This window comes from Dasypus novemcinctus, chromosome 5 (genome assembly GCF_030445035.2).
Source record: "Dasypus novemcinctus isolate mDasNov1 chromosome 5, mDasNov1.1.hap2, whole genome shotgun sequence".
Classification (NCBI taxonomy): Eukaryota; Metazoa; Chordata; class Mammalia; order Cingulata; family Dasypodidae; genus Dasypus; species Dasypus novemcinctus.
The window spans coordinates 20,911,690-20,934,955 of NC_080677.1; the positions used below are offsets into that span (position 1 = coordinate 20,911,690).

General features: G+C 38.4%; 1 protein-coding gene across 2 annotated transcripts in view; it reads right to left on the bottom strand.

Moving 5' to 3' along the window:
* STARD3NL (STARD3 N-terminal like) overlaps positions 1-23,266 on the bottom strand; it is a 66,832-nt gene that overhangs the window by 27,663 nt on the left and 15,903 nt on the right. For both annotated transcript variants that reach the window (XM_004462575.5, XM_023589974.2), the window contains one exon: positions 4,307-4,589. In XM_004462575.5, the coding sequence (XP_004462632.1) occupies positions 4,307-4,531 (225 nt within the window). In that variant the 5' untranslated portion in view covers positions 4,532-4,589. The remainder of the gene's footprint in view (positions 1-4,306; positions 4,590-23,266) is intronic.

Sequence of the window (23,266 nt, forward strand, 5' to 3'; positions counted from 1 at the left end):
CTTGGTTAGATAACTTTTCATGTATTTTCATTTTTACGCAAATAGAATACCATAAACACTATTCTGTACCTCAAAAAATAGCTTAAGGAGGCTTAGATTTCTGTGTAATTAATGTAGATTATAACTATATTCTTAAGTAGACAAAGCCTGACTGTCTATACACCTTTACAAATGAATAGACTGAAAACTCAGAATAATTATCACAAGACATTCAACCATCTAATCTCATCCCTGTGTTTCTCCACACTAATACTCAGAATGTTAAAATATATAATATATATATATATATTATTCCAAATGGCTTAAAGCAAAGATAGAATGCGTGACTTCTTTGGGTTAGCTGGTCATAGAAGGTTTCTTTGGGGGTGATATGTAAACTGACACCTACATGATAAGAAAGAGAATCTGTAAATGATAAAGGAGATTAATTCTCTTATATGGAGTGAACTAGTATGCAAGCCCCATGACAGGAAAGAATTTGTTCCATTCTAAGAATGGAAGGAATCCACTGTGGCTGATCTGTGGAGGGCCAAGAGTAAAGGGTGGGAGAGGAAGTCTGCAAGGCTTCTGGGGCATGGCATTTGGATTTTATTCTAATAAAATGCTTTGGTAAGCCAGTGAAGGGTTTTAACCAGAAAGTGACCTAATATGATTTGTGTTTTAAAAAGGATTCTGGTTATTATAAGGAAAATGGACTGTAGGAAGGCAAGAGAGTAAGCAGGCAAACCAGTCAGGAAGGAACATGGTGCAGTAATTTTGATGAGTGATAACATGGGCTTAGTCAAGTGTGACAATAGTAGAAATGGAAAGAAGTGACAACTTGAATATATTTTGGAGGTAAATTTGGTAGAATTTACTGTTAGACTGTATATGGAGTGTGAAAAAATATAAAACAAACCAATCAGTGATGAGATTTTAATTCAATCTAAGTATCTGAATGTTGTTTACTGACATGAAGAAAGGGAAAAGCAAGTAGGGGTGTGTGTGTGTGTGTGTTGGGGACAGGGAGTAGCAGCATGTTAAGTTTGAAAGTCTTATTAGATGTCTAACTGGAGATGTCAGGTAGGTCATAAAATAGAGGCAGACTGGAAGTTACTGACTTCTGGAAGATCTTGAAACTATGTTTCTACTCTACTTCAGAACCTAGAACAGTCTACTACTATTACAGTAAGTCCAAACATTTCTGTAAAGCTTTTAAGAATTAATTGGGGAAAGAAGGGTCTCTTTTAATAAATGGTGCTGAGAAAACTGATTCTTCATTTGGAAAAGAATGAAGTGGGACTCCTACCTCACACCATATACAAAAATTAATTCTAAATGGATCAAGGACCCAAACATACAACTAAAACCATAACACTCTTAGAACAAAACATAGGGAGGAACCATCAAACCCTGGATTTGGTAGTGATATCTTAGATCTGACACTAAAAACACAAGCAACAAAAGAAAAAAAAAGATAAAATGGCTTTCATCAGATGAAAATCTTTTGTTCATCAAAGGACTTTATCAAGAAAGCAAAAGGACAACTTACAGAATAGGGAAAATAATTGCTAATCATATATCCGGTAAGAGTTTAATATCCAGAATTTATTAAGAACGGCCACAACTCAACAACATAAAGACAAATAACCCAATTTAAAAATGGGCAAAGGACTTTTATAGACATTTCTTAAAGGAGATATACAAATGGCCAATAAGCACATGAAAAAATGTTCAACATCATTAGCCATCAGGGAAATACAAATAAAACCACAATGAGATACCACTTCATACCCACTAGAATGGCTACTATTTTTAAAAATGGAAACGATTGGAGAGGATGTGGAGAAATAACAAACTCCATTGTTGGTGGAAATGTAAAATGTGCAGCCACTATGGAAAACAGTTGGCAGTTTCTTAGAATGTTAAGTATAGAATTACTATATGACCTGGAAATCCCACTTCTGGTCATATATCCCAAGAACTGAAAGCAAGGATTCAAGAAGATATTTGTACACTAATAATTACAGCAGCCATTTTCACAATAGCCAACGGTAGAAACTCAGAGTCTATCAACAGATGAATGGATAAACACACTGTGGGATGTATGCACAATGATATTACTGAGCCATAAAAAGGAATATAGTTCTTTTACATGCTATAACATGCATGAACTTTGAAGACATGTTGAGTGAAATAAGCCAGTCAAAAAAGGACAAATACTGTACGATCTTACTTATATGAAATACATAGAAGACGCAAATTTCATAGATATGTAGTAGATTACAGGTTACCAGAAGCTGACAAAAGAAATGGAGGTGGGAAGTAGAACTGGAAGGGAGAGTTAGTGCTTAACAAGTGTGCAGAGCTTTGACTAAGTTGATGAAAAAAGGTGGGATAATTGATGGTGGCAAGGGTAGCATAGTATTTTGAATGTAATTAATATCTCTGAATTGTACACTTGAAAGTGATTAAAATGGGAAATTTTGAATTGTATATATGGTATTATAATAAATTTTTTTTAAAAATAGGGAAACAAAAAAAAAAAGCACATAGTGATATTAGAGGCATACCAATGAATGCCATGACTTTGTACTATCATTAACATATTTTTTATGCCTGCCCTCTTAAAATTGCCACTATGCTTTCCTGTTAAAAGATCTATTTCTTTTTTATATATCACTATATAGCTATTGGTCTTGAAAATATCTCACTCCTTTAAAATATACATTAATTTAAATATTTTCTTTAGTTTATACACATGGAACAAAAAATTTTTAAAAACATTTTTTTATTACTATGTCATAACACTGACCTCTTGTTTCAAACAAAACTAAGGCATACCCATAGCAGTAAATTAATAGAAGGAAAATCTGCACATACTAACTTAACAGATTCATGTTGCATATTACTATGATTGTGGGACAAATCTATTTCTTAATTCACAGAACCAATCTCTCAACTTGATCACTTGTTTTTAAGGTATTTTTCTCTGTTTCTAGAAAACATTCGTTTCCGAGTTTGCTGTAGTGACTCATGCTGTGCCAGTTGCCTTGCATCCCAGACAAAACTCTTTCAACACATAACCTTGGCATTAGAGGATCTGGATGAAATCCCAGTTGTGCCACTAACTGAAGGAACTTGGGAAAGTCACAGATCTTCTCTGGACCTTAAATTCCTTATTTGTAAACTGAAAGGATTGGTTGGTAAATTGTTTCATGGGCCTTTTCAGAATTAAAATTCTCTCACTCTGTGATCCTTTTATGGTCCTTTCCTTTTAAGCTATTTTTTTTTTCTGTTAAAAGGCAAAATTCAAAATCATTTTCAATCTCACCAACTTTTCATAATTTCTCCATTTTAACACATTTCTTAGAAAGCATCTAGCATTGTGCCTGGCAAAGAGTAATCTCTTAATAATAAGAATTAGCTAATCATTATTACTACCTAAGTCTTGGCAAATATTTCCCAAAAATAAGTGAATTGCCAAAGGTGCAGGAAAGCAGACAAGTTTGGCCTGTAAGAAATGCCTTATGGAAAAGTTCACTTATTTGTTGTTAAGGAATATAATCATTTCCAAGGTTTTGAGAAGAAAACGGATATGAGTTAAAAATTAAAATGTTATTAAAATGATTTTTGCCTGTCTAATTTTTTTACTAATCTGTGACCAAAAAATTAAATTACATAGGCAATTATATGCATTATATTCCTATAGGACAGCACTGGTCTAGACAAAACCTGATGAAATATAAGCAAACACCAAATGCCTTCTAGGATAGCATTTTTTTTAGGAGGAACCGGGTATTGAACCTGGTACCTTGTATATGGGAAGCAGGTGCTCAACCACTGAGCTACATCCACTCCCCTAAGAGAGCCTTTTTTATAAAGTGAGAATAAATAATCTCTTGTGCAGTAAAGTAAAGCAAGAATACAAGCAAAATGTTAAAATGGGAGTTAAAATTGTAGAAGCAACATCGTAAGCATGTTCAAGAAACATGCTACATTTATGGTACAAGGGTTTGCAAACTTGGTTCGTAAACAGCCTGGTAGTAAATATATTTGGCTTTGTGGGTCTCTGTCACAACTACTCAACTCAGCTACTCAGCACAAAAGCAGCCATATACAGTATGTAAACAGATGGGCATGACTGCTCCAATAAAAGCTTATTTAGAAAACAAGATCCAAATCAGCTGGGGGACAGCAGTGTTTTCTTACTTGGCAAAAGATGGAACCCACTAAATGAGACAGAAATGATGAAGAGGACAAGAACATTGATTGTCTTTATCTTGGAAACATTCTTATAAAAATCATGAAAAGAAAAAAAACTTACATTTAACTCTATTATCCACAGTAATGTTACAAATAAGAGGTCAAAGGTGACAAACAAACAGAAAGTCCTCCTGACATCGGAAATGCCTTTCTTTTCCCGTCCTTCATAGGACTCAATCCTGGCCATGATTTGTGTGGGGTTGATGGAATGGACATTGCGCAAAGAAGCATGAGAGCTCTGGCTGCCACTGAGAGTGTTCTCCATGTCTTCAGGCAAGTGGCTCATCCTGGAGGAGGGTTAAGAGAAACTTTTTCCAACTTCACCATCCCTAAGGAGAAGAGACCTTTGGGGAATAAAAGTAAGACAGCATTATAATCAGAACTCACAGATGCAACCATGCTACCCACACCACCTTGCAATTCATTCTTTAACTAAGCAATTGCATACTGACAGTATGCAATTACAACATGCAATTGCATACTGTAACTTCAACACAAAGAGAAAGTAATATGAGAAGCAATGCTTGATGTTATCCATTAATACTACAAAATAACTTTTACAGAACATAATGGCAATAAAGAAGAATGCAAATTTACAGTAAGAAAAGGCCTTGAAGGCTGCACGGTAACTACAACTAAAAGGTGTGCCTGAAGCAAGCCATTTGGTGAAAAAGCCAAGCCAGGGAAAAAACTTCTATGGTCGTATAGCCATCAAGGCCCATGGATTAGTAAAACATTTACTGAGCAGTTGCCCAGAATGTGTGCTTTAGCTAGAGAGGACTTGTTTCCTAAAGAATTGCTCTGCACCAAAAGTACGTAAAACAATCTAGCATTTCCCCACCACCTCCTATTTAATGAAAAAGCGTTTTTCTGTGTTTCTTCTTGGAAAAGAAGTGAACATATGATCTAAAAAATGAAGGGAGGGAGGGTACTTCCACAAGTTCAATACCATGCAACAATTCCACTGATAATCACAGAAGTCACAGCTCCATATGGAGATGGAGGTCTTCTCAAGGCCAGGAGGTGCTTTTATAATAAAAGCAAAGGATGAATACTCTAACTGATCTTATCTCTTCATGAATTGGTGCCAATGTCATTAAATACAAAGTGGGATAGTTTTGTTTGTCAAATATCCCAGTTTCCTTTCCTGCAGTACCTCCTCCCTACGGGAGGAATAATTATCTTGGCTCTAGTAACTCGTATGCCTTTCTCTGGCTAACGTAATGTGGGCAGAGCTTGTGTCACTTGTGGCAAGAAGTCTTGAGAGCCAGTGCACAGCTCATGATATTTTCCTTTCTGCCACAATGACTGGCGATGTCTAGATACAGAAGAGCATTTTCAAGATGGGCAAAACAGAGTTTGGAAACAGACTGCTAAGTGTTCCTTAAAATAATATGGTCCCATCTGGTCCTGTTCACTCAAAAACTTTGTCACTCTACATTTGACTCCAGACTTTCTTTCCCTTCTCAAATTCAGGAACAAAAATCTTTTCTTCCCCACACTTTAAAACAGTGTACTTGTAAAATGACATAGCATTTTTTAAAGCAATTTAGTCATGTGAACTAAGATAATTTAAGGTATTCATACCTCTAGATCTATTAACTCTATATCTGGAAATCTAAAGAAAATTAACTAATCTACTTCAAGGCAAAAACTGATTTATGGTGTTAGACGTCAGGTTCATCATTACCTTCAGGAAAAGGGAGAAAACAGTGATGAGAGGAACGAGATGGTGGTGATGGGGCATTTAAAGTTGATAAAGTTGGTAAAGAGGATTTGCTGAAGTTCTATTTCTAATCTGAGTGGTAATTCACTGAGTGGCAATTTATTGGCCAATGCTGTAGTTCAGTGTTGTGTTTACTTGTGAAAAATTCAAAATACCAAATACAATCTGTGCATCTCTGTATTTTATCTTCCAATAAAAATCTTTAATAAAAAGACATCATAATATATCTATAGTAGTCCCAATTAGAAAATAACCTAAACATTTAAATACAGGAAAATAATTAGACAAATCACAGTACAGCCACAAAATAAAAGCTTATGAAATATTTATAGTAACTTGGAAAAATGCTTATAATGGTCACCATATTAAAAACCTAAATACTAAATGGCATGAAGATCACTTCAAATTGATCACTTTCCTATATTCCTTTCCACAGCCCCACTCCTCATGAAAAAAAAAAAAAAGGGCCAAATGCCAATCTAGAAATATGACACCTAATGTTTTAATTGGCATTATTCAAAAATATACACAGACATGACTTCGGAAATGAAAAGCCTTACATTATTTTTCAGATGTGTGTATGGTACAGATAACTGCCAAACTAGCTAGAATATAGACATACTTGTGATAGTTGGGCAATAAGTTGCCCAAAGCACATGTTGTTCTGAGCAGCTTGACTCTGATCAAGTTGATCTTGATCTCGGTGAAAGAAACTGGTCTTTAAAAAGAGAGCTTCCTTAATGTGTAAAGTGAAGAATTCCTAAAGTCCCTTTCTACTCTACAATTCTAGGACTTCATCCTAACTACATCTTTCAGAAAGATTGAGCCTAAGGGTCAGTTCTTCCAGGAAGACTTCCTAGAACATTAAACACATTCCAATTCTCAGGTTGGGTCAAGCACATCTTCTCTAAGCTCCCATAGGACTGTGGATATGCTCACCATCAGAGTGCTCACCATACCTTGCCATAATTATCCACCTACCTCTCCCATTAGTTGATGAACTCTGTGAGGGCAATGGATTTGTTTTACATACCCAGGATATCCCCAGAGATTAGCACAGTATGTTGTGAGCAGCAGGAACAAACCAAATATTGACTGAAAAAATTCTATCTAGCATTCAGCTCAGAGACCAGCACAAAGTAAACAAGCTCTCAAAGATCTGTTGAATTGAGGAAACCACAACTATTCATATCTTAGGAATAGCTTGGATATTTTCCCAGACTTCATTTCAAAAGTATTAAATATTCAGTCTTTGGAACCAAGATCCTCTCTGAGGTTAGCTTAAGCAGACATATGCTTCTCAAAAAAAGGTGTTAATTATTCATTAAGTGTACAAGTAGAAACCTAAATCTAGAACTTAGGATTTATCCAACCATGGGGGAAGAAGCATAGGAAGGAGGATTATAAAATGAGGAAAAATAGCCCCTATTCTTTTTTCTGGGCTTTGTGTGAGGAGATAAGAATTCCTTTTTATTATTTTGGTTTTTGAAAATGAACTTATTTTATCTAGATGGGTAACTATCCTCCTCCGTACTACAGAATCGCCAGCAATTGACACAATTACGCTGTGTAAAAAACCACCCCAAAACTTAAATGGTTAAAACAACATACACTTTTCCTCAAAGCTCACAGGTCTGCAGGTTGTCTGAGATTCAGCTGATCTAGGCCAGGTTCATAGGCTGGGTTCACCTGAGCAACTGCTTCAGGTGGAAGAAGACTTTAAATATCTATACTATGTCTGTTATCTTCCTTAGAACTGGGTTTCCTAGGGCATGTTCTACTCATGCAAGTGGCAAGAGCACAAAAGACAAGCCAAATCATGTTATTAGGGATTGGATCATGCCCCCCACAAAGCCATGTTTAAGTCTTAACTCACGGTTCTGTAGATATGAACTCATATGTAAAAGGAATCTTCAAAGATCCTATTAAGATGAGACAAAACTAAATCAAGGTGGGCCTTCATACAGTATGACTGGTGTCCTTATAAGCAGAGGAAATTCTGATAGAGTAGTGAGTAGTAGGAGAAAAAAATAGCCATGTAATAGGCAGAAATTGAGTTATGGATTGTCTACAAGCTACATTCAGAACTACAGACTTCAGAAAAAGCATGGCTGTGCCAGGACCTTGACTTTGGACTTGTAGCCTCCAAAACTGTGAGACTTTAAATTCCTGTTGCTTCAGCCAACCAGCTGGTGGTATTTATTACAGTAGTTCTGTCCAACTAAGATACCACATAAACACTTTTAAAACCTTTGTGCACATCATGTTTTCTCACATTCCCTTGACCAAAGCATGTCCTAGGGCCAAGTTCAAAGGCCATGGAGAGGGGACATATACTCCACTCAAAGGGGAGGGAAAGGTCAGTGAATGCTTGCTGATTAATATTCGATTCTAAAACAGCTATCAATGCTCTAAATCAGGGGGTCAGCAAATTGTGGCCTGCAGGTCAAATATGGTCTGCTGCCTGTTTTTGTAAATAAGTTTTATTACAATATAGTCACACCTATTCAATTATCTATGTCTGTTTTTACACTATGATGATAGAGTTGAGTAGTTGTAACAGAGACCATAGGGTCTGCAAGTCTTAAAATATTTACTTTACTCTCTGCATTTTTTAGAAACAGCAATTACTGCTTTCCTCAGCTTCTCAAAGGGACATAGATAAGAGTCACAGTTACTGTGTTAATGTTAGTAAAAAAGATTAAGTTGATTGATGAATACCAGTTTTTTCAATGCATGCTCTAAACAGATTGTGTGGTTAGCAAAAACTTGTAATCTATTCTTATTTTTCCACAGTTTGCACAGATGACACGCCATGCCTTGGGTACAGGTGGTCTTGCCTTATGTTGGTCTATCTAAGAGCAATTTCCACAGTAATTATACAGCATGAACATGCTACTCTCTGCTTTGTTCCCCTCCTTTAATGCCATGCTACTATAGGTGGGGGAAAACTATCCTATCTATCCAGGAGCTTCCTAAATGATGCTTTCCCTTCTACATGAAAACAAAACCAAAGCAAAAGCAAGAATGAAAAACAGATCCTTTCTGCTTCTAGGGAACTGCTTGCATCTTTGGGATCCTCCTACTGCATTTGTCCCCACGATGGGTGCAAGCTGAAGCAAAATTTCAGTTCCACCTGCTTAAGTACAGAACTAATATCACCCAGATAGTAAACAGAAGCTGCTATGGAGCAACAGCTGCCACTGATAGTGTTTTACAGAAATCCTACAATTTCTCATTCCTTCCTAGGCAGCCACACCAAGCCTTCTCAGTCCAACCACTTAGCCTACTTTCTCTGAGTTACTGCTGCAGAAGCCAAGACACAATGTTTTCTTCCCCAAAAAAAGAATATCACAATAACAGACACTAAAATATCTAATTCAGAAAGCCCTTATCATTTTATCCAGAGGTCCAAATTAAAGGCCCAGAGAGAAAATTTGGCTCAGAAACATGTTTGCTTGGTCTTATATATTATTTCTAAAGATTGTGAATGAATTACTAACATTTTAAATAATGAATTTTCATATGAACTTCCAGATTCCTAGCTTCTCTTGAAAAGTAAGAAGATGACCAGACCTGTATCCCTCACCATTACAATAAAGCCAAGAAACCACTGACCTCCTTAGTTAGGGCATGCACTCTCTGCTTTGCCATCAGTCTCAACATATACTGGAGACATTTGAGCTTATCACCCTGATCTATTTCCATTCCCATATTTTACAGGAAAAGAAGATAAGGCATAGGTATATTAAAAAGATACCACTTTCTAAAGCAGGGGTTCCTAACAAGGGGTCGGTGAGCTTGAATTGAAATTCAAAAAAAACCACCATTATTCTAGTGGGGACGTGTTGGTACAGGTGTGATATATTTATTAAATAATGTACAGGATAGTGTAGACTTAGTAAGGGGTCCGAGGTTTTCACCTGACTGGCAAAGGAACTGTCCATGGAACAAAAAAGGTTAAGAACCCCTGATCTAAAGGATATTTCAAGATATGTTTTAGGATTAAAATTCATTTTTCCCCTGCATCACCATGCCTCACCCCAAATTCCCAGTAGGAAAGAGGAGGGAGATCAACAGGTGTTCAAATGGCCCCTGGGATGCACTTGTGGGTTTTGAGAGTCCTTGAAGACAAGTTCTGCTTCAGCAGCTCTGGCTCAATGATGGGCCCACTTTATCCTGACACTGAGTTTTTGTGGGGACATAAAACAGCCTATTACCAGCTCTTCTCCTACAAATTCCACTTTGTGATAGCAAAGGTCCTGTTTAAGCCCTCAGTTCAAGAGATAAAGCACTTAGAAGTGGGGATTGGGATTGTGAGGGAATAACCTGACATTTATAAACACACTATGCCAGTACGGGAAAGAGGCAAGATAAACCAAAACCACCGAGGCTTCGAAAGTAAACATGCATGCATAGAGAAGAGGGCAAAGTGGGGAGGAAGCTAATTCAGACTAATAAAAAAAAGACAGCAACACAGACACCTTCATATTCTAAAGGCACCAGTATGAGCTGGCGAAAGTTATGCCATATCTAAGAAAACTTGGATATTCTACAGGGTTAATACATGTTCAATTCAACCTCTTGGATAAGTGGTTGAATAAAATTTAATAATATAAAATAGTTCTGCCTTTTGCTTAAATGAAAATGTTTGCTTAAATGGGGCTGCCTGTATTTTTTAAACATCTCAAAGTTGGTTTATAGATAACATGTTCTAAAAATAAAAATAATAATAATGCACTCTTTATGTGACTGATACTATCAAGTTTGTCAATTTTAGTATGGAAAGTAAAGATCTGGTGGAATTCTACCAGAGTGACTTTATAAAAGGTTATTAAAAGGTAATCATTGGGAAAAAAAGAACTGGCAGTGGGCAAGCTTAGAGAGCTGAAGCATTTACATAACTTCCTGAGCTGGAGAATTATCATTACGAAACACTACACGAAGTTTAATAAAACCAAGATCCAATACACCTTTCTTTAGCAAACTGAACACTGCCATTATGTTGACATTTATTTAGGCCATAGATAACTTTATGCCATATATGCTCCACGTTAACTACGATGTTTGACAAATCATTTCTAAAATCTGGCCTATCAGAATGAATTTTAAAACACCAACACATCAAAATCAACTTAGTAGTTGGAACAATGGGAAAATACTGTTTGGAGAAATCTTTAAAAAAAAAATCATTTCAAAGTAACAAATTTTTAAAAAATTTATAAAGGATTTATATAAAATCACCCAGCCAATTGTTTGATATTATTTCAAATAAAAGCAAAACAAAACAAAACAAAACAAAGGTCAAGCAGTTAAATTCCTCCGGTAGATATTTATTAATGTGTCAAGACAAAATAAGCAAAATGTTAAGAAAAAAAAACCAGAAGATTCATGTGTGTGCATGAAATTCTACCAGGCTTTTAACAGATTTGCCCATACCATCAGGGGTACAATGGGGGAAAGAAGAGAATTTTAAAACAAGTAACACTACTCTCTGAAAGTGAGACACATAATCCAACACACGAATTAGAGCAGAAGTGTAGAGTGTCCTTAAAGAAGCAAAATGGCTCACAGGCCAAGGTACAAGAACAAGCATAAAGGGCAAAAGCTCAGATCTAAAGAGAGAAAGAGGAAATGTTCCCGTCAGAAGAGGGAAGGGTCAGTCCGGGAAACACAGGAAAAGGTGTGTCACAAGCAAATGGTGCTGTGCCCACCCTGGCACTTTTCATTCGGGTGGGGTGTGGCACTTTTCCTTTCAGATTTAAATATCTCCAGTCCACTGGAGGTATCATCAGCACTTTCTGATTAACATGATCACACTGGGGGGTATCATCAGCGCTTTCTGACTCTGAACAACTTAAGTTAATAATTCCCTTTGCCTGCCTCCTCTAACCCTTTCTAATTCCAGGCTTCTGATTAAACTTCAAAATTTTGTGTGGCTAAACCATAGGCTGGTCAGGTTAAATAGGTAAATATTCAGTCTAAAGGACAGTTAAGGTGCTCATTGTAAATTCTGAGATTGGAATCTACACATGCAAGGCAGAGTTACTCCCAGAGAGGCTTTGTGAACAGAAATCAATAAAATCAGTTTCTCCATCTACAAGGAGGGTGGGCTTCAGACCCAAATAATGGTGCCAATAAGAAGCTTTTTTGGGAGGTAGACATCTAGACTTCTGATGGCCCTTAAAGAAGACATCTGGTACAAAGTTGTTCTTTGGGATTTTCCAGAGATACGAGTCAGATACCATCTAAGTGATGGTTAGCCACAATTTTAGCATACTCTGTATAGAGTTGTTTAGGATAAAATGCTTTTATTCTACACTGAAAAATATGCTCACTTTTTGCTGCTCTGTATCTTTCCCACCCATACACATTCAGGGCTATCTATTAACGCTCTAGCCAAATCATTTCTTGTGTCCTTGTATCATTCAATGATTACTGATAATATCTCAGCAGCAGAAAGTCACTGCAGAATTTAACCTTTCAATAATCTGCTTTGGGAAACGGACTTGGCCCAATGGTTAGGGCGTCCATCTACCACATGGGAGGTCCACAGTTCAAACCCCGGGCCTCCTTGACCCATGTGGAGCTGGCCCATGTGCAGTGCTGATGCGTGCAGGGAGTGCCCTGCCATGCAGGGGTGTCCCCCGCGTAGGGGAGCCCCACGCGCAAGGAGTGCATACCCCGTGAGGAGAGCCGCCCAGCATGAAAGAGAGTGCAGCCTGCCCAGGAATGGCACCGCCCACACTTCCCGTGCCGCTGACAACAACAGAAGCGGACAAAGAAACACCACGCAGCAAAAAGACACAGAGAACAGACAACCGGGGGAGGAGGGGAATTAAATAAATAAATAAATCTTTTAAAATAAATAAATAAATAATCTGCTTTAAGACTCAGATTTCTTTATAAATTAAAGTCAATGACCTGGAAAAATGAAAGCAGAAAAACATATGATGGTAATTTTAAGTCACTCCTCTAACAGAAGCTAATTTCTCTCCCAAGTCCAAGCCTATTCCCACAAAAACTGATTGTAAATGATATTTCTTATAGTAATATAAAAAATATTAGTAAATGTTTATTTGACATACAATTTATATAGAGAGCAAAAACTATTAAAATTTAAACATGCCTGGGTAAGTATATATCAGTAATTTCACAATTCATGAGGCACACCTAAAACAAATACCAAGAAGCTGAGCCCAGATGTCAATTATAAGAGGTAAGAAAGCTCTTGATTGTTTTCAAAATGCAAAGCCTGCCCAAGAATATACCACATCTACTTTCTTTACTCTGCAAATGAGCACCAAAAATGCTGTCAGGTCTCCTCTGGACACTAGGGATTCAGCAGTCCCTACTCTCAAGGAGCTTACTTTCTAGGAGGAGGAGAGAAAAGTTAAAAGAGAGGTAGGAATATTGCAGTTATAATGAGTGGTCAGAATGACTTCATTGAGAAGGTAGCATTTGAGCAAAGACTAGTAGGAGGCAAGAGAGAAATGATGCATAGCTCTTAGGAGGAAAAGCATAGCAGGTAGAGGGCAGAGTAATGGCATGAATCCTGAGGAGAGATGGAGTGGTCACGCAGGAAGTTTAGTCCAGAGGTCACTGTGGCCGGAGCTGAGTGCAAGAGATGAATGAACATGGGAGAAGCAGCAGACGTTAATGACAGAGAAGTTCATGACGGGCCAGGGCCTGTGGAACCATACAGGCCATTGTAAGGACTTTTACTTTGAGATGGGAAGATACTGGAAGGTTTTCAGTAGAAAAGGAACATGATCTGGCAAAAGCATTAAGTGACTCTGGCTGCTCTGCTGACAAAAGCATAGAAGCAGGGAAATGGGTTAGGATTCTATGACAATCATTCAAGAGAGAGACGAAATACTTAGCAGACCAGAGTGGTGCAAGTGGTGAGAGGCAGTTGGTTCTAAATACAGAGTAAAGAGCATCTGGTGACAGATTAGGCATGAGGTATCACAGAAAGTGAGGACTGAGGGAAAATACCAAGATTTATGGCCTGAGAAATTAGAAGGATGGAGTTGATAAATTCTGAAATGAGGAAGGAAGAGGTGGGCAGCCTTGAAGGAGAAGGTGAATTCTGTTTGGATATATAACCTTGGAGATGCTTAGTAATAAATAAGTGGAGATAAAGTAAACAATTGGATATGAGTCAGGAGTTCACAGGTGAAGCCTAAATAAAAACTTGGAAGTCATCAACATATAGATGGAATTCACAGCCATGAGATCTACATATAATCTTTTTTCTCTATAAAAGTTGTACAGAACAGAAAATAACTTATGGTATGGGCCTTATATAAATGCATAGATTACTGGACATTGTATGTCCTCCCATGGCCCACTGGGTGAACTGGGGGAGAGTGTAAACTATAATGTGGACCATTGACCATGTGGTGCAGCAGTGCTCAAAGATGTATTCACCAAGTGCAATGAATGTCCCATGATGATGGAGGAGGTTGTAGTTATGGGAGGAGTGGGGTGAGGGGGGTGGGAGGTATATGGGGACCTCATATTTTTTTTAATGTAACATTAAAAATAAATTAAATAAATAAATAAATGCATAGAGTTCCATTTTATTTAACAATATGCACTGAACACCTACAATGTGTAAAGCCCCAAGCAGATATTTCCAAGGATTCAAAAGGTAGTGCAAGGTATTAGCAACCAACATGACAGAGATGCTCCAGGGTTCCATCCAAACATGAAAGTTTTAAAGAACAACTAGCAGGACTGTTAGTCTCAAAGCCCTGAAATGTTAAAGGCCTCTGGACAACCAAGAGAATGGCAGAAAATAGTGGGAAACTACAAATATGATAAGGATTTTGTATCTAAATATATAAAGAACTCCTACAACTCAACAACAAAAAGACAAACCAACCATTAACAATGGGCAAAGGACTTGGGGTCAGATTTCTCCAAAAAAGATATAAAATGCCCAATAAGTACATTAAAAGATGTTCTGAATCATTAGCCATGACAGAAATGCAAATCAAAACACAATGAGAGGGAAGCGGACTTGGCCCAATGGATAGGGCGTCCATCTACCACATGGGAGGTCTGTGGTTCAAACCCCGGGCCTCCTTGACCCGTGTGGAGCTGGCCCATGTGCAGTGCTGAGGCGCACAAGGAGTGCCCTGCTACACAGGGGTGTCCCCCGCGTAGGGGAGCCCCAATCACAAGGAGTGTGCCCCGTAAGGAGAGTCGCTCAGCGTGAAAGAAAGTGCAGCCTGCCCTGGAATGGCACCGCACACACAAAGAGCTGACACAACAAGATGATGCACCAAAAAGAAACACAGATTTCTGTGCTGCTGACAACAATAGAAGTGGACAAAAAGAACAACACGTAGCAAATGAACACAGAGAACAGACAACTGGGGCGGGAGGGGAGAGAAATAAATAAAATAAATCTTTAAAAAAAAAAACCACACAATGAGATATCACTTCATACCACTAGAATGGCTACTATTTAAAAAATGGAAAAGAAGTAATGGAGAGGATGTAGAGAAATAGGAACCCTCATATATAGTTGGTGGGAATGTAAAAGGGTGCAGTTGCTGTGGAAAACAGTTTGGCAGTTCCTCAGAAAGTTAAATACAGAATTACGATATGACCTGGCTATCCCACTTCCAGGCATATACCCAAAATAAATGAAAGTGGGGCCTCAAACAGATATTTCTATACCAATGTCACTAACAGCATTTTTCACGATAGTCAAATGGGAGGAAGCAACTCTCAAATGTCCATCAACAAATGAATAGATAAATAAAATGTAGGATATACATACAATGGAAATATTATTCAGCTGTTCAAAGGAAGGGGGCTGGGGAAGCAGATGGCTCATGCAGTTGGGTGTCTGCCTACCCCATGGCAGGTCCTAGGTTCAGCTTCCAAAGCCTCCTAAAGAAGATAAGCAAGACATCAAGCTGATGCGACAGACTGGTGTGACAAACTGATGCAACGAGATGATGCAACAAAGAAACGCAATGAGAGACACAACAAGCAGAGAGTGGAGATGGCTCAAGCAACTGGGCCCCTCACTCCCACATGGTCCCAGGTTCGGTTCCCAGTGCCTCCTATAAAAAAAGAAAAAAAGAAGATGAGCAGACACAGAGAGCACACAACAATAGACACAAAGAGCATACAACAACAGACACAAAAAGCAGACAGTAAGCACAAATGGGGGGAGGGGGAGGGGAGAAATAAATAAAATTAATCTTCTTAAAAAAAGGAATGGGGGAGCAGATATAGTTCAAATGATTGAGTGTCTGCTTCCCATGTGTGAGGTCCTGGGTTCAATCCCTGGACCTCACAATCCCTGGGTTCAATCCCCTAAAAAAATAAGCAAAACAAACAAATACAGAACCGTCAATGTGGCTCAGTAGTTGAATGCTGGCATTCCCACATACGAGGTCCTGGGTTCAAATCCCCACTCCCCAGTACCTAGAAATAATAAATAAAATTAAAATAAAATAAAATAAATAAAATGAAATAAAATAAAATAAAATAAATAAATGCAACACATGATTCTTAACAGGAGAAATATCCAAAAGGAAATGATGGGGACAAATGAAAAAATTCCATGCTTTACATCAAAGTTAAATTTCTTACACTTGCTAACTGCACTTAAAAAGAACATCTTTGTTCTTGGGAAATATATACAGAAGTATTAAGTGGTAAAGGATCATGATTTATGCAACCTACTCTCAAATGCTTAGAACACAGAGAGAGAGAATGATATAACAAATGTGGCAAAATGTTAAAAGTTTGTAAATCTACATATCTGCATAGGAAGTATAGTGGAATTCTCTATATTGTATTTGCATTATTTTTGCAACTTTCAGGTGAGTTTCAAATTGTTTTCGAATAAAAAGTAAAAAATAATAATAATAAAGGTAATGCAAGAGTCCCCATGTTCTCAGCACAAGTTAAATACAGTAGAGAAGGCAGATATATAAATAATGTAAGGGAATGACTGAAGGGAGGGAGAAAAATCAAGTGTATATTCTTGACAATAACTGTTATGGGTTTCAGCCAGAAGAATAACAAGTTGAAGAGAGGAAGGCCACTTGATAATGTACATTAATTCTTCCACAGATCATGGGTTAACAACATGGAGCCATGCCATGGAGTAGTCAAAGTCATATTGGATAGTCCACAAAACCTGTCAGCTCACCAGCCCTGCAGGGATCAACAATTTGAGGACCTGGTAGTCAATCATTTTACTATCATCAGCTGAGGCAGGTGAGCTATATCTCATCATTGATTCAATTAAAGTCTCTCTTAAAATGGGCTTTGAGAAAAAAATATTCTTTTATTTTTTCAATCCTCTTTTTCAGAAACTACTGTCAGGTGTCTCAGAATAACCAAGATAAAAGGATTCTCCATAACTACTTTCCTTCAGCATCAACTGCCTCTCTCCTACATATGGGCTCATATTGATTGTGCAAGCTTTTTTTGTTGTTGTTTTCCTTTCTCAGCTTCAGCTCCAACTCCTCCATTCAAATCTTTCCCCTGCAGCTCACCTAAAAACTCCTCTGTCTTAATCTTAAAATTCACAGAAGCTATTCATCAATTACCCCCCATTTTTCTTCAGGAGAAAAATTAGGTCACCTCCACACATGAAAAAGATTGCTGATTTTTTGGTTGCTGACTGGTCAATCTTTTCCCAGAACTTTCTCTTGATCCCACAAACTAAAATTGCCCTTTAGCTTCTTTAATTTTAAAGTCACAATAAATAAGTTACACAAAACCTGATGGTTATTATTACAGAGTTACCACTATTTTGCCGAGTTTTACTTCACTGGTACCATTAGCCATCAGCAGACTGGCACACAGAGAGGCCTGGTTGCTCCTTAGTGTACCAAGTCTGATGAAAGGTAAAGCTTCATTTTAGAAATATGTTGTCATCTTTATCAAAGATGGAAATCACAGTTGTATTATGACCTAGACAGATGTAGGTTCCTCAATTAAGGAACTTGAAATATTTTCCAATGGGTATAAGGATATCTCTGCACCACATATTGTCACTTCCTGTAAGCCATTATCAAACAAATGCCATCAACTCTCAGCACAGAACTGACAATCTTATTGATCTGCACTCCTAGGAATTGTAGGAAGGTGGCCAAAAGGGCACACTTCTTCCGTAACTGTCCTTCTTTACCCCAAACTTTAGAATTAAAAATGTGTTCATCACACATTCTTCATATGTCTCCCCAGACCTATCTTTGCAATACAAAGAAAACAATCTAAATTCCAAGGAGCTGTCTGGTGAGCGTACAGCAAAGTCAACATGGCTATTCAAAGACAAACTAGGTTTCTCTTCATTTAACAAGAGAAGACCCCTTCTCTGAAAGCAGAGTGATAAGGATTCTTGCAAATGCTTCCCTAGCAGAAGGAGCCATTTTTTATTCACTGCCCTTTTCGTGGCTCTGTTAACTGGTGGAACTAGCATACTAATAACAATGCTGTGGAAGATGTGGCATCAAAATAAAGTAAGTTAATAAAAGGGATTACCAATCCTATCTATGCCTGGGAATATCTACTAACAGGCAGGAATTACAGATGTTCTCTCATCATTTAATAGACAAGGATAGCACACCAAAAAAAGCCCTTACCATAAAGGAAGGATTGCAGTCCAAAACACGGTGCATGTGACAGAGAGGGGAAGTCAATCTCAAAATCTTAATGCCTAGGTTTAAAAAAATACCAGTACTCTTTTCCTCTTTGTTCCTCAAACTTTTTAGGCAGTTGCTGAGATAATCAGAGTCTCAAGAGGTCAACAACCAGATAAGGCCTCTAGGACGGTCTTTAACAGTCTTTGCGTGTCAGAAAACAAAACCACATAAACAAGGACCACTTGTGCTAATACATCCACAAAGTAGAGTATACTTCACAGGCTAATAACGAGAACAGGCTCAGGGCACGTGTTACAGAGGCAGAGGCTATCACAAAGTCCTAACATCTCCTTAAGCTCACAAGGTTATAAATAAAGGTTTGAAACTAGCACCATTCTAGAAAAACTTTTTATCAAATACTTTAACAAAGAGATAAGCAATCGCAAAGTCAAAATGAAAAATATGATGAAAAGTACAGATATTGATATACATATACTAAAAGTATTTAAAAAATGATTAACAATAATTAACCAATTATACATTAGTAAGATTTGTTTACAGCATTTATTAAGAACATTTAATAAATTTGATTCTGCTGTTGGCTCCATCCCACAAATAAACCTAAATGATGACCATGTCAATCCTCCTAAAAGTCTTCTTCACTATTTTCCCAAATATCTCTCATCCAAATTGTTCTAATAATTCAGTCTAACTCATTTCTAAAACATTCTCCATAAGATATCATCCTGATTTTTCTAAAATGAAAGCTATAGCAGGTGAAGTTGGAGTGGAAGTGTGTGGAATGATTATGGAAGGTCGTGAAAAGCCAGCACGGGAGTGTGAGTTTGCCTTTCATACCAAGAGCAAGAGTGTGACAGTATACAGCCTAGACTGAAGAGGCCATGGTCCCAAAGATCAGGAAAATGTACAAAGGCTCAGCAGGAATCTATTATCTGCTACCAAAAAGTAAGCAGAAAACCTAGTCATTCACATCAAAACCTAAACTCAACTGTCACTGGATGTCAACAAAGTAAGGTATGGCTTTGGTTCATTTCTTCAGGAGTCAGTCATTTAATACCAGAATCTATATTTTTTTAAAATCCTATAAATACCTATTTTAACTCCTAGACAAATAAAAATCATGAAAGAAGTAGAACTTAAAAGTACAGAACTTTCAAGTTGAATCCACATTGAGCAGCAGAGTATTAAAAATGTGAGCGTGACTGTCAGCTTTAATTGTTTTATTCCTTGGGCTTTAAGAGAAAGCCTAGAAATCCTGACCCCACCCATCCTCATTTCAAGAGCCTTCAATGAAGGGTGTCTGTAACAGTTTGAAGTTCTTTTATGAATCCCAAAAAGAGAAATAGTACATTTTTTAACTAATTTATTCCTGTGGGTGTGAGGCTCTTCTGACTGAACTAAATCAGTAGGCATGACTCAGGTTGAGTCTCCACCCTCTGACAAAAATGGACACACACATGAAGAGGGAGCTGTCATAATTTGTTGATCCTGCCATGTGAGAGAGAAAAAAGAAGCTCTGAGACACTCAAATAGCTGAGGCCCCAAGGAGAAGAAACCAGAAACTGATAGAAGAGGCCCAGAAAGTGACAAGCCCTATGCCTGGCTGCCCACTGCTGAGCTCCAGGAGACAGGAGCATCTGGAGGGGAAGGTAGGGTGGCAATCTTCACCGTGTGGCAGGATGCTAGAATCGACAGTAGCTGACTTTGGGAAGTGGACCTGGCCCAGTGGTTAGGGCATCCATCTACCACATAGGAGGTCTGCAGTTCAAACCCCAGGCCTTCTTGACCCATGTGGAGCTGGCTCACGCACAGTGCTGACACATGCAAGGAGTGCCATGCCACGCAGGGATGTCCCCGTGCAGGGGAGCCCCATGCACAAGGAGTGTGCCCCGTAAGGAGAGCCGCCCAGCGTGAAAGAAAGTGCAGCCTGCCCAGGAATGGCGCTGCACACACGGAGAGCTGACACAACAAGATGATGCAACAAAAAGAAACACAGATTGCTGTGCCACTGACAACAGAAGCGGACAAAGAACACACAGCAAATAGACACAGAGAACAGACAACTAGGGTGGGGGGAGGGAAGGGGAGAGAAATAAATAAATAAATCTTTAAAAAAAAAAACAGTAGCTGACTTTAACAAGAAAGGATCTCTGCTGATGCTTTGATTTTAACATTTAATAGCCTCAGAACTGCAAGCTTTTACCCCAAATAAATTCCCTTTATAAAAGCCAACCCATTTCTGGTACTTTGCATTGGTATCCCTTTGGGACAGTGTCATTTGTCCTCCACATAGAACCTACCTCATTTCCCCCATAAAATGAAATACACTTGCCTGTAATGTCACAATGCTAAGTAATCTATACAAATAGGCTACAAACTTATGGTCTCAGCCAAAGGTTGTCCATATATGTACGGTGGTGTGTGTTTGTCTGTTGGCTTACACAGTGTTGTTTTAAAAGTTAAATTAATTGCCAATATTAAACACTGGAACATTTTCACATAAAGAAAATCTAGAGACATCCGGGAAGATAGTGTTGAAGTAGGTAGGCAGGGTTCAACTCTCTCACAAAAACAACAGAAGGGCAAAAAGCTGTTCAAGGAAGCTGCTTTGGCGACCTGCACATCAGGAGAGTATTGTGCATCATCCAGGAGGGAGAGGGACAGAGAGAAGAAGATGCCAAAATGAAAACTGAGTTACTTGCCCCTGCAATTAGAAATGGCACATATCCTCCACTCTCAAGGTGAATAGCCTCAATAAAACACCTGGCTCACTGCAGCCAACTGAGACAAGTAAGAGAGGTGCTACTCTCTGGGAGGAGGAAGGGTCTGGCGGAGGCTGATAGTGGTTTATCTTTAGTGAGTGTGGCCAGATGACCCCGCTTTAAATCTCAGCTGTAGCGGCCCAGCAATGGAGGCTGAAAGAGACACCTTTGTTGGGAAACTATGGGGCAAACAGGTGTGGGACCAGGACCCAGCAAACTCAGGAGAAGACAGGCATAGGGGGAAGGGAGACAGGGCAGACAGAACAGAGGAAAAAGAAGAAGAGGACAGCCAGTGCTGAAGTGGCTCCAGGGAGTGGGGACGGGGGAGCTGCTCAGGCAGGCTGTCATACCCACCCAGCCTGGGGGAGAGAGGAACTGGGTCAGTGAGGGGGTGGGCTCATAGGCATCCAACAGCCTGGGACAGAGAAAAGCCAGGAAAGACAGTCAGCAAACTGTGAGAAGTCCAACTGGCCTGAGGGAAAGAGAAGTGGGGAGAGGTAAACGAATACTTTAGAAGCCTACCTAACTGGAGGAGTGGGTGCAGCTCAGTGGTTGAACACCTGCCTCACATACATGAGATCCCTGATTCAATCTCCAGTACCTCTTAGGGAAAAAAAAAAGCCTAACCAACCTGAGGGATAAAGACTTGGGAAGAGGCAGTCCAGGCGCTGTAAGAAGACCAAACAGCCCTGAAGAGAAGGGACCCAGAGAGCAGTCAGGCACCCAGATGGCACCTTGTGACAAGGAACTTAGAGTCTGAGTTTTTTCTTTTAGGTTGTTTGATTTATTATATATTTATTTACTTATTTGCTACTGTATGGTTGGTTTTTTATTCTCTAAAACCAGAAACCTTACCCATGGAGGGCAGGCCAAAGGATTATTGATTGTGAGCACTGGCAGCCTGAGACAGTAGCAAGTGGCCTAAGAGGGAAGCCTGTTTTGCCTGGGTTTCTTGGTTTTTGTTTTTCATTTCTCTGGGTTTTTTTTTCTTTTTCTTCTTTTTTTTCTTCATTTTTTTATTGTCTTCATTTTTTACTCTTCCATTGCTTTTCTTTCATTCCACGTTCTCTTGTTTTGACTTTATTTTCTTTCTTCTCATCTTCCTGGTCTTTTTGTTTATTCAGATTTTTTTGTTGTTTAAATTTTTTATTCCACTTTTTTTAAAAATAATTTTTCATTCTTAATACTTATTGTTTGTCCTGGTTCTTTTATGGTTCCTTTTTCTATCTTTTTATTATTATTTTTTTTTCTTCTTTCTTTTCGTTTCCATGGTCTTAATATTTTTTGAGAAGAACATGGACAACTCCAAGAATATAGAAAAAGCAGAACCAAGTACCAAAGAGGACCCTTAACACAAAACAGAAACAAAATGCTAAAGTAGAAAGAGAAGATAATGAATCAAATAAGCGCAAAACATGAACAGAAACCTAGACACCAGCAACAAATTACAAGAAACAAGAATAGCCCAGTCTAATGAAAAAACTGAAAAACAGGAAGAGACATAGAATGTGGAACAATTAATCAAGAGTGATGCAGTAGTTTGATATTATCGATGAATTCCAAAAATAAAAACTGGATTATGTTTGTAAACTGGTCTTTTCCTCTGGGCATATTTGATCATATTGTGCCAGTAGGGCATTGAGTCCTCACCCTTGGTAGGTGGGGACTCACAGATAAAAGACATGGCAAAGGACAGAGTTAGAGGATTTTTAATGTTGGAGTTTTGATGCTGAAGTCTTAAGCTGGAGCCCCAGAAAGTAAGCACACAGAGGAAAGAGAAGCAAGATCTGGGAAGAGAGGAACACAGGTAGCCTGAGCCCTGGCAGACACCTTGCTTTAATACATGAAAATGGACTTTGGTGAGGGAAGTAACCTACGATTTATGG